Raw genomic sequence first — 12,104 nt, forward strand, 5'->3', positions numbered from 1 at the left:
GCCAACTGAACCCATCCCTCCCACCACCCTGGCCCTGCTGCGGGTGGTAGGGGTGCTCCCGGGACGGGAGAGCATGGCACAGGGCAAACGATAAAGTAGAAGAATGACCTCAGTGAGAAAATGTAGCCCTTTCTTCTCTGATATGTACAGTTTCAATGCTGACAGCTGTCACCCCTAAGCTTAACTATTATTTCTGAGACTGTCTTTCTCTTTTCTTCCATTCTCCTATTGCTTTGCACTTCCCTCGCATTCAAGGTTTCTTGATTTCATTCATGAAACTGTAGCTAGGTCTTCTCTGGAGACCGACAAACGTTAAGGTGGATTTATCTGAACTGTGTCTGAGTGTGGTTAAGCTCATTTCTTGTACTAAATGAGGTCTTTAGTTTAGGATCTTCTGTTACAAGCGGTCTCTCTGACATCTCAAATAAAAATAACGAGCTGCTCCCTCCCAGCAGTGAGCTGCCCTCGGGAGTTCATTAGGACACTAGCTTGGTGAGGGTCCCTGAGGAACGAAGTTACTTGTCCTTTCGCTTTATGCTTCCCCATGCTTATGCTCCAGGAGGACCTAAAGCCCATTAGCCTCCTAATGCACATCCTGTTTTGCTTATTGCTTTATTAATATTGGGCTGGGAATGAAAAGCAGATGTTGCCCAAAAATGGCAGCAGTGTTAGGGAACAGGGGAAGGAAGACAAGCGTGTTGATTTATTGCATTTGTGGCATAGTGTTGAGAGGAAAACCTGGCTGGAAATGTGAAAAAATGAAGGAAAAGCAGAGCCATCAACTCATGCCACCCTTCAGCTGAGTTCTTCCCTGTCTTCATGGCCTGGAATAGACAAGGCTGAGGCACCTTGTTGGGTGTCAGCAGCTCCCTGGACTAGCAAGTACATGTAAAGCCCCAAATCCATCACAACTAAAGTGTGACCTTAAAAAGAGGGCACCTTTGTAGCTCTGTTACCTTCTCCTCAGAAACTGATACAGCTTGTGAGACTAAGCCAGCCGGAGGTAAGGTACAGCTCTTCCCCTCTGCTGATGGTTACCATCTCTCTGCCAAGAGGTCGGGTCCCTCAAAGAACAGCAGCCGAGCGCGCTGGGCGAGCGCTCACCACCGCGGCGGGGGCAGCCCAGGATGGAAGGAGGTTGTCAGCTGGGAACTTGGGTAGGCACTGTTAAGACGAAGGGCCTGTCTCCCACTAGTCCTGACTTAGTGTCTTCCACTAATACAGATAAATCAAAAGCAAGGTGTCAGCCCATGTCCTTAACCTAGCAAAATGGGAACTGTGTTCTTTTGCAGTTGTGGCCATAAACAGACCATTCTGCAACACCAATTGATTGCTTTGTGCTTGAGGGATACCGTGTATTTTAAGTTCACTACAGTGAAACCTTAAAAGCAGAAAGTTTGCATAATAAGTCTTATACATTTATATTTTATTGTGAACTTGGATACTGTCATTGCACCTTCTGTAATTAACCCGTCAAGTGAAGAGAGTAATATTGATTTCCCGTTCATCACTTGGCACCGGGTGCTTATACCCACTGCAGGCTACAAATATTCTTGTTGCTCAGCTAACCTGTTATTTCAGTATTCAGAGCCAAAAGTAAGCAGGGAAGTCAGGCATTTTGGTAGCTGTAGTCAGCTGTAGTAACTTCCTAAAACAAACATCTTCACCTAGTCCTCAGGACAATTTTATCTCTGGATAGGTGTTGTGGTTTAACCCCAGCCAGCAACTAAGCACTGTGCAGCTGCTCACTCACTTCCTCCCCCCACCCAGTGGGATGGGGGAGAAATCGGGAAAAAAAAGTAAAACTCATGGGTTGAGATAAGAACAGTTTAATAGGACAGAAAGGAAGAAAATAATAATGATAATAATTAAATGACAATAATAATAATAAAAGAATTGGAATATACAAAACAAGTGATGCACAATGCAATTGCTCATCGCTCGCTGACCAATGCCCAGTTAGTTCCCGAGCAGCGATTCCTCCCCACCTCCGGCCAGCTTTCCCTCCAGTTTATATGCTGGGCATGACATCATATGGTATGGAATATTCCTTTGGCCAGTTTGGATCAGCTGTCCTGGCTGTGTTCCCTCCCAACTTTTTGTGCCCCTCCAGCCTTCTTGCTGGCTGGGCATGAGAAGCTGAAAAATCCTTGACTCGCTATAAACACTGCTTAGCAACAACTGAAAACATCAGTGTGTTATCAACATTCTTCTCATACTGAATCCAAAATATAACACTGTACCAGCTACTAGAAAGAAAATTAACTCTATCCCAGTCGAAACCAGGACAATAGGTTTGCCACTCTAGAAAGAATTGAAATTGTATCTGTTTGCAGGCTGTATGGTTTGCAACTGCTGTGAAGGCTGGGAATGCTACACCCTTGTATTTTGCCATGGGATTGGAGAATACTTTTGTGATATCTACTGTTATTCTGTGATCTCATGAAAATTATTGTTGGTTTTATACAATAATGGCTAGGAATCCTGGTCATAGAACAAGATCCCAAAACTGATGTATAAATACATGATCTGTAAAGCTTACAGACTGCAGTTATTGGTTCATCACCATATACTAGTTCAAGTGCAAGGGAGCTACCGAAGTTTAATGCCTACCGGCTGAATTATACATGTGTTCTCAGGGATGGCTCAACGAGACGACTGAGATAAATTAAGAGCTCGTCCTTGTTGAAAGGGGCTATCCTCTCTTCCTCTTTCCCCATGGACCTCCCCTGTTTTTTTGCAAGCAAGTTCTTGTGCTCCCATCCTTGGTGAAGTGATCCAGCTCATCAAACCAGCAAAAAATGTTTCTTTTCCTTGGATTGGTTTCCTGCCGCCTCAGCAAGCTGAATCAGCTTACCGAGGGCTGAGCCGAGTGCCAGAGCCGGCACGAAGGAAGCTGTGGCCCTGAGGGGCTGACAGTGGAAGAGGAACACCTAGGGAAAAAAACCCTATGGAAAAAATGTATTGTCCTGGCTGTGTTGAGTTTAAGCTGTTTGAGTGCTACGCAAGCACAAAGAGGTATCAAGCACAAGCGTGATAAAATTTGAAAATGCTGTCCTATGAAACTATCTTATTGATCAAGATTCTAAGTAAGTAAACAAATGCGGTGAGTCAGTCTTAAACACTTTCTTTTTTAAAGGAAGGGAAACAAATCAAAGGTAAATCCTCTATCCTGCCAGAAAAGCACTAGCTATTCAGAAATGTGTAGGATATTATAGTTCTTTGGTGTATTCCTTGGCATCATTTTATGGTAAAACTTAGGGCAAAAAGAGGAATACCTCATCAGTTCACTCCCTATCAAACTGCAACAAATGTAATCATTTGCAGGACTATCTAGACTTATCTTAGTACTAGGGCTTTAAAAACGGCGACTTGAGAGAAGAAACCAGTGCGATTCACGACACTACACAAACTGAGAAAAAGGGATTAAGAGGAAAGCGTGAGGAGTAAATTCCAAACTACTTTCCCCAGGTTTTGTGCGCATTTCCCGCTTTTGGAGATGGTTTACTTTGTAGACAAGACCCTGGACAAAATGGATCATCAGGTGGCCTGGCTTTCTATTTCCCACCCCCCCCCCCCCCCCCCGCCAAACCAAAAACCAACAAACCCCTTTGTTCTTTCTTCTCCCTTTTCAGCAGACGCTGCAGTTGAGGTCTCGTCTTCCGAGCATTTCATGACCTTTTACACAAGGCGATGCAACACCACGGAGCATCCGAAACGCCGCCTGCGGCTGACAAGCGTGCCCGCGTATCGCTCCGCTGACTTTCTCAGCGACGGGCGGGAAGCTGCAGCACTCGGCAGCTCCGGAGGAGAGCAAAGGCACCGGCCAGCCCCTCGCAAAGCCTGCCCCGCCGCCGGGCTCACTCTCCCGCGGGGGCTCCGTAAAGTCTCGCCAGTGGATGTAACTCGGTTTATCGCGGGCTGCCGCTCAGCCCTGCCGCTGCAGGTCGCGGGGGTCCCGGGACCCGCTCCCGGCTCGGCGGCGAGGGGAGGTCGGAGGGGACGCGAGTGCCGGGCGGCATCGCCCGGCCCGCAGGCGGCGGCGGGCGCGCCTGCGCTCGGCCGCGCCGCCCGGGGAGGCGGAGGCGGCCGAGGGGGACCGGGCGTTGGGTGACAGGCGGGGCGGGGGCGCTGGGCCCGGCTGGCTCCCCGGCTCGGCCGCCGGCCGCCCCCCCGCGCCGGAGGCACGGTGAGTAGCACCCCGCCCCCCCCTCCGCCCCGTCTTTCTTCTCCGCGGCGGCCGGGAAGAGGGCGCCCGGTGCGCCCCGCCGGCTCCCCCGCCCTGCCCGCTGCCCACCCTCCGGGGGCGGGGGGAGAGCCGCCGCTGGGCCGCCGTTGCCCGGGCTGCCGCTACTTCCCCCCGCCCCTCCGCGCCGCCGCACCGAGCAGGCGGCGGCGGGGAGACAAAAGCGGACAAAGGAGGCAAAACGTGTGTTTCGCTGCCGGGGTAGGCAGGGCTGGGCTGGGCACCACTCGTTGCTCGGCGGTCCCGCGTCTCCGCGGGCACGGGGGGCGCCCGGGCGAGCTGGGGCGGCGAGGTCGGCGCCGGGGTGCCGGCTCCCGGGGTGCCCGACGCCGCTGCCCCGGCATCGGCTTTGTTCCCCTCTCCGCCGCCCGCTGCCGCTCCCCGGGCCGCCGAGTTGTAGCGGAGTATTTATTTCAGCGTGTTTATTTTTAGGCTGGAAAATAAAAGGCTTGGCACGGCGACCTTTGGCTGTCGCATGCGGCGCCAAATAAAAGGGTCGCGCTCCGGCCGAGGCCCGCGGACGTGTATGTCCGCCCCTGCTCTTACGTAAATCCACGTGCTGTCCCCAAGGTCGCGGCCCGCGGGGCGCTCCCGCGACCCCCCGCCTCCCGTGGGGGCGGCGGGCGCTTCTCGGAGCTCAAGGCAGACCCCGGGGTCGGGTGGGCAGAGGCCGGGGCGGCGGGGAGGGGCGGGGGGGGCGCTGGGGCTCGGCGCCGCTGACCTCCCGTGCTTGCTCTCCGCCCCGCAGATCGGCAGCCCCCCCCCCCCCCCGGAGCTCTGTCACCGGCGTCGGCGGCGCGGAGCGAGGAGGATGCGGGCGGCGGAGCGGCGGCGGCGGGCGGCGCTCCCCCGCGGCGGGCGGGCTGGCCGCGGGGCCCCGGCGGGCGGCTGCTGAGCGCGGCGCCGCGGGCATGCGGCGGCGGGGAGCAGGAGCCGCCGGCAGCGGGGGCGCCCCGGCGGGCGGGCGGCCCCTCGAGCGAGACGGAGGGAGGATGGAGCCACAAAGGACTCTGGCTGACACGTGCGGCGGGGCGGCCGGCGGCCGCGGCTAGGGCCACCCCCCTCCCCTCCCTCCTCCCCTCCCTGCTATGCTGCGCTCCCGCCGGGCCCCTCAGCGCGCTCGACGCACGGCGGCGATGGAGCCGGCCGAGCTCCTCTGAGGCCGCGGCCGGACCCAGCATGGCTTCGGCGGGGACCCCGGCGCCGCGGCGCCCCGGGGCGGAGCGGCCGGCGGCGGCGGCGGGGGGCCGGGCGGAGGCGCCGCGGTGCCGCAGCCTGCCCGCGCTCGGCGGGGCGGCGCCGCGGGGCCGCGGGGCCGCGCTCGGCTCCCCCCTGGCGGCCGGGGGGGGCGGCGGCGGCGGCGGCGCCCCGCCGAGCCCCGCCGCGGGAGCGGCTCCCGAGGACGACCGGGGCGGGGGCGCCGCCGCCGGCGGGGCTGGCCGGCCCCCCGCCGCCGGCGGCAGCGGGAGCTTCCCCCGGAGGACAGAGCGCGGCCAGGCGGCGGCGGCGCCCGGCCGAGGGGTGTCCCCGGGCCCCCCGCCGCCCCCGCCGCTGCTGCTGGCGGGCCCCCCGGGCAGAGCGTGCCTGCGGGCCGTGCTGGCGGACTCGCGCTTCTTCTTGGTGTGCATGTGCTTCCTGACCTTCATCCAGTCCCTCATGGTCTCCGGGTACCTGAGCAGCGTCATCACCACCATCGAGCGGAGATACAGCCTCAAGAGCTCCGAGTCGGGGCTGCTGGTCAGCTGCTTCGACATCGGGAGCCTGGTGGTGGTGGTCTTCATCAGCTACTTCGGGGGGCGCGGACGGAGGCCGCTCTGGCTGGCTGTAGGGGGGTTTTTCATCGCCCTAGGGGCTGCGCTCTTCTCCTTACCTCATTTCATCTCGCCGCCGTACCAGATCCAGGAATTGAACTCCTCCGTCAGTAACGAGGGCTTGTGCGTGACTGGCAATGGCACCGCCAAAGAGCAGTGGGACTCGCCGGCCTGTGTCAAGGACTCCGGCGGAAACGACCACTCTCTGTACGTAGCTTTATTCATTTGTGCCCAAATCCTCATTGGCATGGGCTCGACACCCATCTATACCTTGGGACCAACCTACCTAGATGACAATGTCAAGAAAGAAAACGCCTCGCTTTACCTAGGTAAGGCATCAAAGTACCAGGGTGCTTTGAAGGCTGAACCCCAGATCTCTCTGAGGGACCAGTTACAGGTACCTCTGCCCTGTTCCTTCCGAAAAACATTTGTGCTAAGCTTTCCTTCTGAAGTGAACTTTTGAAGTAAAATTGCCACACTTTCCTATTTTAAAATGTTTTGTGGAGTGGTGAACAGCAGTAACTGGTGAAGCTGAGGTAGTGTGCGTAAAAGTGGCTGTACTCGCACCCTCCTGCACGGGGAACGGGACGTCACAGAAGGTCGGCTTCTCTAACGCTTTTCGGCACTTGGCCTTAGCCGGTGACTTTTTCAGAAAGCAAGGTTTAAGTTTGCCGTGCCCCTTCAAGTTTCTTTTTACTGATACAGAAGCAAGGTATTTCTGAATTTTGGTCAGCATGCCTTTAGCCTAGAGTCTCTATCTATAATATTAATGTTTTATAAGCAGTTTGAGAGGTTTTGGCATGGTTCGTTTTACTTTTCCAGCATTCATTTAACTAGCAATGAATTTTGGCTGGCATTGATAAAGAATCTGGCAACTCAGATAAAAAACGGTTGGTGAAACAGCAAGTAAAACCTTCAGGGTTAAGAGCTCGGTTGCAGGAGCTCAAGGGATGCAACAAAATGAGAGTCCGATCCGGCAGTTTCGGCAGGTACAGACAGGTCTTCCTGATAGTCGTTCTTACGATGGGAGAAAGGGGTTTCTCAGGTAACTGGTTACTAAACTTTTTTGGAGTTTGAACATGGTACTGAACACCATACATTTTTGATAGTTTATGTAATGCATAAGAGGCTTGACTGTTCTCTGACTTTACACTAGTATCTTACATGATTCTGTAAGAAATGAACCTTAGGTACTCCTTAAAATTCTTTTCAAATAAGAAGAGGTACTTACGGGGCTGAAAGAGCTGCCAAGAGGTTTTGGATGCTCAGCATTACCATTTGCAGTTCAATTTACTTCAGCTTTACGATAGCCGTGGAGATAATCATTCCATGTAAAATAGCCATGCATGAAAGGGATACACTCGGGGGGGTGTGTATGTGTGTGTGTGTGTAATTAGTTTATTAAGCAAAAGCAGGGATACGGATCAGTATTTTTATTCCTTTTGACCTGTTCTTCAGCAATTTGACTGTTCCCTGAACCATTTTAAAGCCATGTATAGTCTATGTGCGGTGTCTCGAGAAAGCCTGAGGCACTGTTGCTTTTCGGAAGGAGGGACAGGTATTATCTGTGTTTTTTCTATTGTTTTCACAGCATTGCTAATCTGCCGGGTGAAATATTTGACAAAGTGTTTTTCCTCTCTTCCTCCTCTCTCAGAAATGTTAAGTGGTATGGAAATTTAGATTAACCTAGAATCAACTTTATTGGCAGTATGAAAAAGCAAAGCATCTTGTTGCCGAGGTTAGTAATTGTAGTTCGGAGCAGCAGAGAGGGGACCTGAAACTTTCACAAATAGATGATTTCATACAGTCCTCAAAAACATGGGAAAAAATGAAATGGAAAGTATGTAGGTGAGGAATGAAGGGTAAAAGGGATGAACGATGTGAGAGGAGGAAGAAGTCTTCACCAAAGGGGGAAGCAAGGTCAGTGGTCGGAAATCCTCACTCTGCGGGAGAAACGATGCCTACCGCTGAAACGCTTCTAGTACAGGAAGTTGTAATAAAATGACTCAGGTAACTTTTAATTGCATCAAAGATCAGCCTTAAAGTTAACAAAGGTAAAAGACACCAGCAGCCGTTGGAAGACTCTGTGTGACCCTGTACATGCCAGGTGCTGAAGGCAGCTTTGATCTATACTGGGGGTACCCTCGTGGAGTTGAAGTTCATACGTAGTGATTCGGAAGAGTAAAGATGAGGTACCCAGCTACAGTGTACATGAAAAATTTATGCGTGTGATCTGATTGTGTCCACAGGGAGAAGAATTAAAATGAACACAAAGCATGTTTAAACATCGAGTAAAATGTACCTTTCAGTCTTTAAGTTACTTGGGACTGAAAGGAATGTTGCTTGCCATTGGAAATCTTGGTATTATCTTTTTTAAACAGTGTGAAATTCTGAGGAAACTTTTAACTTGTTCAGGTTTGAATATTTACTTCGCTTTAGACTTAGGCCAATGACTTTTTGACAGGCAGGAGTGAAAGCTTAGTTCCGTGGAAGAAAAGAAAAAGAGCATTGTTTGGTACGTTGATGTGAGCAAACATGTTCTTTTGGAGCTTCTCAGTGGTTTGGAATGTTTCATGTCCTTGAGAAGGAGAGGGATTTGTGGGCAGCGGGCAGCCCAGCTGGGCGCGGGGATGGAATAGAGGTGGCCAGGGCATGGCTCTGCAGGCCAGCCACCACACATCTTGCCTTATGCAATGCCTGTTTCTCAAGGCAGTATGACTTTATTACTGGGGCAAGCTATGCAAATGACGTCAAAATGTAAAATGTGTGTATGCATGTAGGCATGAGCTCAGAAGAAGTCTTGGAGCAGGCCGTGGGAGTTGAAGTTTTGAAAAGAGGAGAAAGCCCAGTGAAACAGATCCCAGTCACACAGATACATGAGGACAGTTAATTTAAAAAAAAAGTATTAACACAAAGTGGAAGGTCACCACTAACGTGTTTGTTCGTAATCATGCTGGTATTGCATTCTATGTTTTTCTTCCGAAGAAAGGTAACATAATATAAAAGCGTTCAGATGAGAAACATTTGTTTACAAGCATGCACATGATAAAGTTCCACCGAGCTGCAGAACTGAGGGGCTCTTCAACCCCGCGAGTGTGCCCACTAATATTAGGTCAGTAAAGCCCCCCCCCCCCAAGTATCACTAATCCTGATTCTGCAAAAACTCACCTTATGTGGCTGTGGAAGCTATTTTATTTATTTTCCAAGTTAATCCAGCTCAGGGCTCGAGTGGCAATAGCATATCCTCTTAAGTGTAGGCATGCAAGCTCAATGTGGACAGCTGTTTTAACATTCCTGGCTGGAAGTCCTGCTCTCAAAAAACATATTTGATGCTTATACATAGTCTCTTGGCTGCCTACACTTAAGTCCATCTGTCAAGGTGGCGTGGTGCCAGTTTACAAGGTGGTATGTCATTTTTAGTAGGACAGAGGTGCCAAGCGGGGATGTGTATTTGGGCTGCCTGCATAGCAATGTGCGAGCTCACTCCTCTGCGGGATGTTTCTTCCTTGTGAAGGCAGTGCCACCTCCAGGTCCTCCTGCCCCTTGAAGCTGGTGGTACTTTGATGCCCTGATGCTAACTGTGAGAAAATGTATGACATCAGGCTTGGAAACAAGTTGTGATTGTAACAGGACCCTAGGAAATATAAGAACTGGCTCCCTTAATCACAGATAATCCAAAATGGAAGTTACACACTTTCTGTAAAAACTGGGCAATCACTAAGCTGTCTTTGTCCTCTCCAAAAGTCTCTCCCTTCTGTGCTCAGCTGTACCGTAGCATGGCTGTCATCAGCTGCCCGATGTGTGCAGGTTCTGCTTCTAATTAATTAATTAATTAATTAAATCAATTGCAATTTGACTTGAAGTCAAACTGGACTTCACGAGTCTTGTACTCTTGATGGTGTTTCTGCTACTTGTCAAGTTCTAGTGCTTAAAAAACTGTGTTTTTTCTAAACACTGTGGGCTCTTTGTAGGGATTCAATAGTTTGTTTTGAATGTGAGTTTACCTTGTGATTGTATCATGAATTTTAAAAGGAGTTCCTTAAAATTAACTGTGGCTCTTGGAAAGGGAAGTTTTATTAGTGGCATTACAGTGCCTGAATAATTTTAAAATATCTTGCTTCTTTTGCAAGTGGGTATTGTAATAAAAAAGGAATTTACTTTGAAAATTCATGCATAGAAAGGCAATATTAGGTTTTACAGAAATATTGCATTAAAGAAAATATTTTAGCATTCAGGAATGGCTTTTTCACCAGTACCCCCAAAAATGACTAGTGGGTGAATTAGTCATTGTGCTAAGGATGTTTTATTTCAGTTTCCAGAATGCTATAGGCTGGTTAGGATATGATATGAGAAAAGGATCTAAGTCAGTTTAATTTCATGCAGACTCCTCATAGTTTTGGGAACAAACCATAATTACAAAATGCAAGGATAAAGCTTTTATGAGATAAGAGGTAAAAATTGGATAAACCTGTGTAAATGGGGTTGGTACAGATAATGGCTTGACAGCCAGGGGAGTAAAATCCTTTCCTAACCTGGAAAAAGAATAAATATTTAGACTAGTTTCAAAAATATTTTGGACTCTGGCTTTGTTTTTGTGAGGATCATTTGTGGGTTGCTGTTTCTAGCATTAGGTAAACCATTTCACTGTGACTATATTCTGCTTGGGAATCTCCTTCTTACCAGTGTTTTACAGCTGGATGCTCTGGGTACCCCTCATGTCTTTTACAGACTTCCCCAAAGCTTCTATATATGTATGTACGTCAATTGTATTTATTGTATTTCTGGTCAAATCTACCCCTATATCCATGTCCCACCTGGAAGGAGAGGGCAGGAGGAGTAGCTTCATGTACTCCATCAGAAACCCACCACCTCTGCCTGCTGGGTCCCGGGGCAGAGTCCAGCTGCTGAACAAGCTGGGCCTCCATAACATGCCGTTGCCTGGATGTTGGCACGGGAAGCACCGGATTTTTGTGCTGCTTTGATTGATTCGTTTTGGTCTGGCCGCTTCTGGGGTTATGCATGCCACTTGGGGACAGGAGCTGGAGCCTGCCGAGGGCATCAGGTCCTCTGTATGGATGCTGCAAGATCACTGAGGTTTTCCAAGGCAGGATCAACTTTCTAGCTGAACAGGAGGGACCATCTGGAAGCCGTGAAACGGCTGACCAGCATTTCATTTTAGTGTCATCACTCAGCCTATGACCACTTGTGGTTTACATTGAAGGCGCTTCCTGCTACCCGATACCCGAAAAGGCTAGTTTGCTACAGGGTTTTCTCAGCATTGATCGCTGTAGTTGGTAAACCCTGCAGACATAGTACCTTGCCTGTGAGGAAGCAGGACTTCATGAATCAAAAATTGAAGCAAAAGGGCATGTTCACCAGCATTTTTTATTGCTTGCTGTATTTCCCTTGTAAAAGAGCAGTGTGCTGAGCTTATTCCTCAAATACAGGATTTTAGTTTGTCTGAGTGAAAGCCACATCTTGGTTTATGCATAGGCTAACACTAAGACTTGGCCCGTCGGCAGTCTTTTTTGTACAAACACGTGCTTGCTTTGTTTGCATACTCAGCCGAGCAGAGCTAGCTGCAGGCTGAGCGTACTGTGCTCTCTGCTGGGTGTAGAGAGCATCTTGGGGTGCAGGTGAAGTGTCTGCAGGTCTGTTTGTCCATATGGATTATACTGTTTTCCCCGCACAGATGATTTAGCACTCAAAGGGTTCAGTATTGTGCTTCTCTGCCATTTCTGTAACATCTTTTTTGTTAAAACGCTGGCCAGGCAGCAGGCACGGTTCCTAGTAATTATTTGAAGTAGCACTGTGCAGTTTTATTGCCCTTTCCTATAGCTGAGGAAAGAAAAAGGTAAATTTTTTCTTCTCTGCTTTAGTCTCCTGCTCCATAGCTAGACTGATATGGGTTTTTTTTCACAGGGTAATCCTAGATATCATTTTCTTAGGCATTTAGAGAAGGTGGAGTTCTGTGTTTATGTAAGCAGTGTGTGCGTACAATGAGGTCAGTGAAAGGTGGGGACAGCCTTTCCTCTGAAGTTTTCTGC

General features: G+C 50.3%; 2 protein-coding genes across 3 annotated transcripts in view; both read left to right on the forward strand.

Moving 5' to 3' along the window:
* The first annotated feature begins 2,777 nt into the window (after positions 1-2,777).
* On the forward strand, positions 2,778-5,099 carry LOC115340311. Of its 2 annotated transcripts, none has more exons than XM_030011750.1 (2): positions 2,778-3,089; positions 3,636-5,099. In XM_030011750.1, exons 1-2 carry the CDS (start codon positions 3,050-3,052, stop codon positions 4,112-4,114), a joined length of 519 nt encoding a protein of 172 aa, XP_029867610.1. In that variant the 5' UTR covers positions 2,778-3,049; the 3' UTR covers positions 4,115-5,099. The 2 variants fall into 2 exon arrangements, 1 of the variants encoding a protein (XP_029867610.1); XR_003923013.1 differs by lacking the exon at positions 2,778-3,089 and having other exon boundaries at positions 3,410-4,189; positions 4,995-5,072.
* Positions 5,100-5,120: 21 nt separating this feature from the next.
* The window catches only part of SLCO5A1 (solute carrier organic anion transporter family member 5A1), an 82,577-nt gene continuing 75,593 nt past the window's right edge, over positions 5,121-12,104 (forward strand). Inside the window, exon 1 of the mRNA XM_030011751.1 lies at positions 5,121-6,386. Coding sequence (XP_029867611.1) covers positions 5,426-6,386 — 961 coding nt within the window. The 5' untranslated portion in view covers positions 5,121-5,425. The remainder of the gene's footprint in view (positions 6,387-12,104) is intronic.

The sequence above is a fragment of the Aquila chrysaetos genome, chromosome 4, assembly GCF_900496995.4.
Source record: "Aquila chrysaetos chrysaetos chromosome 4, bAquChr1.4, whole genome shotgun sequence".
Lineage (NCBI taxonomy): Eukaryota > Metazoa > Chordata > Aves > Accipitriformes > Accipitridae > Aquila > Aquila chrysaetos.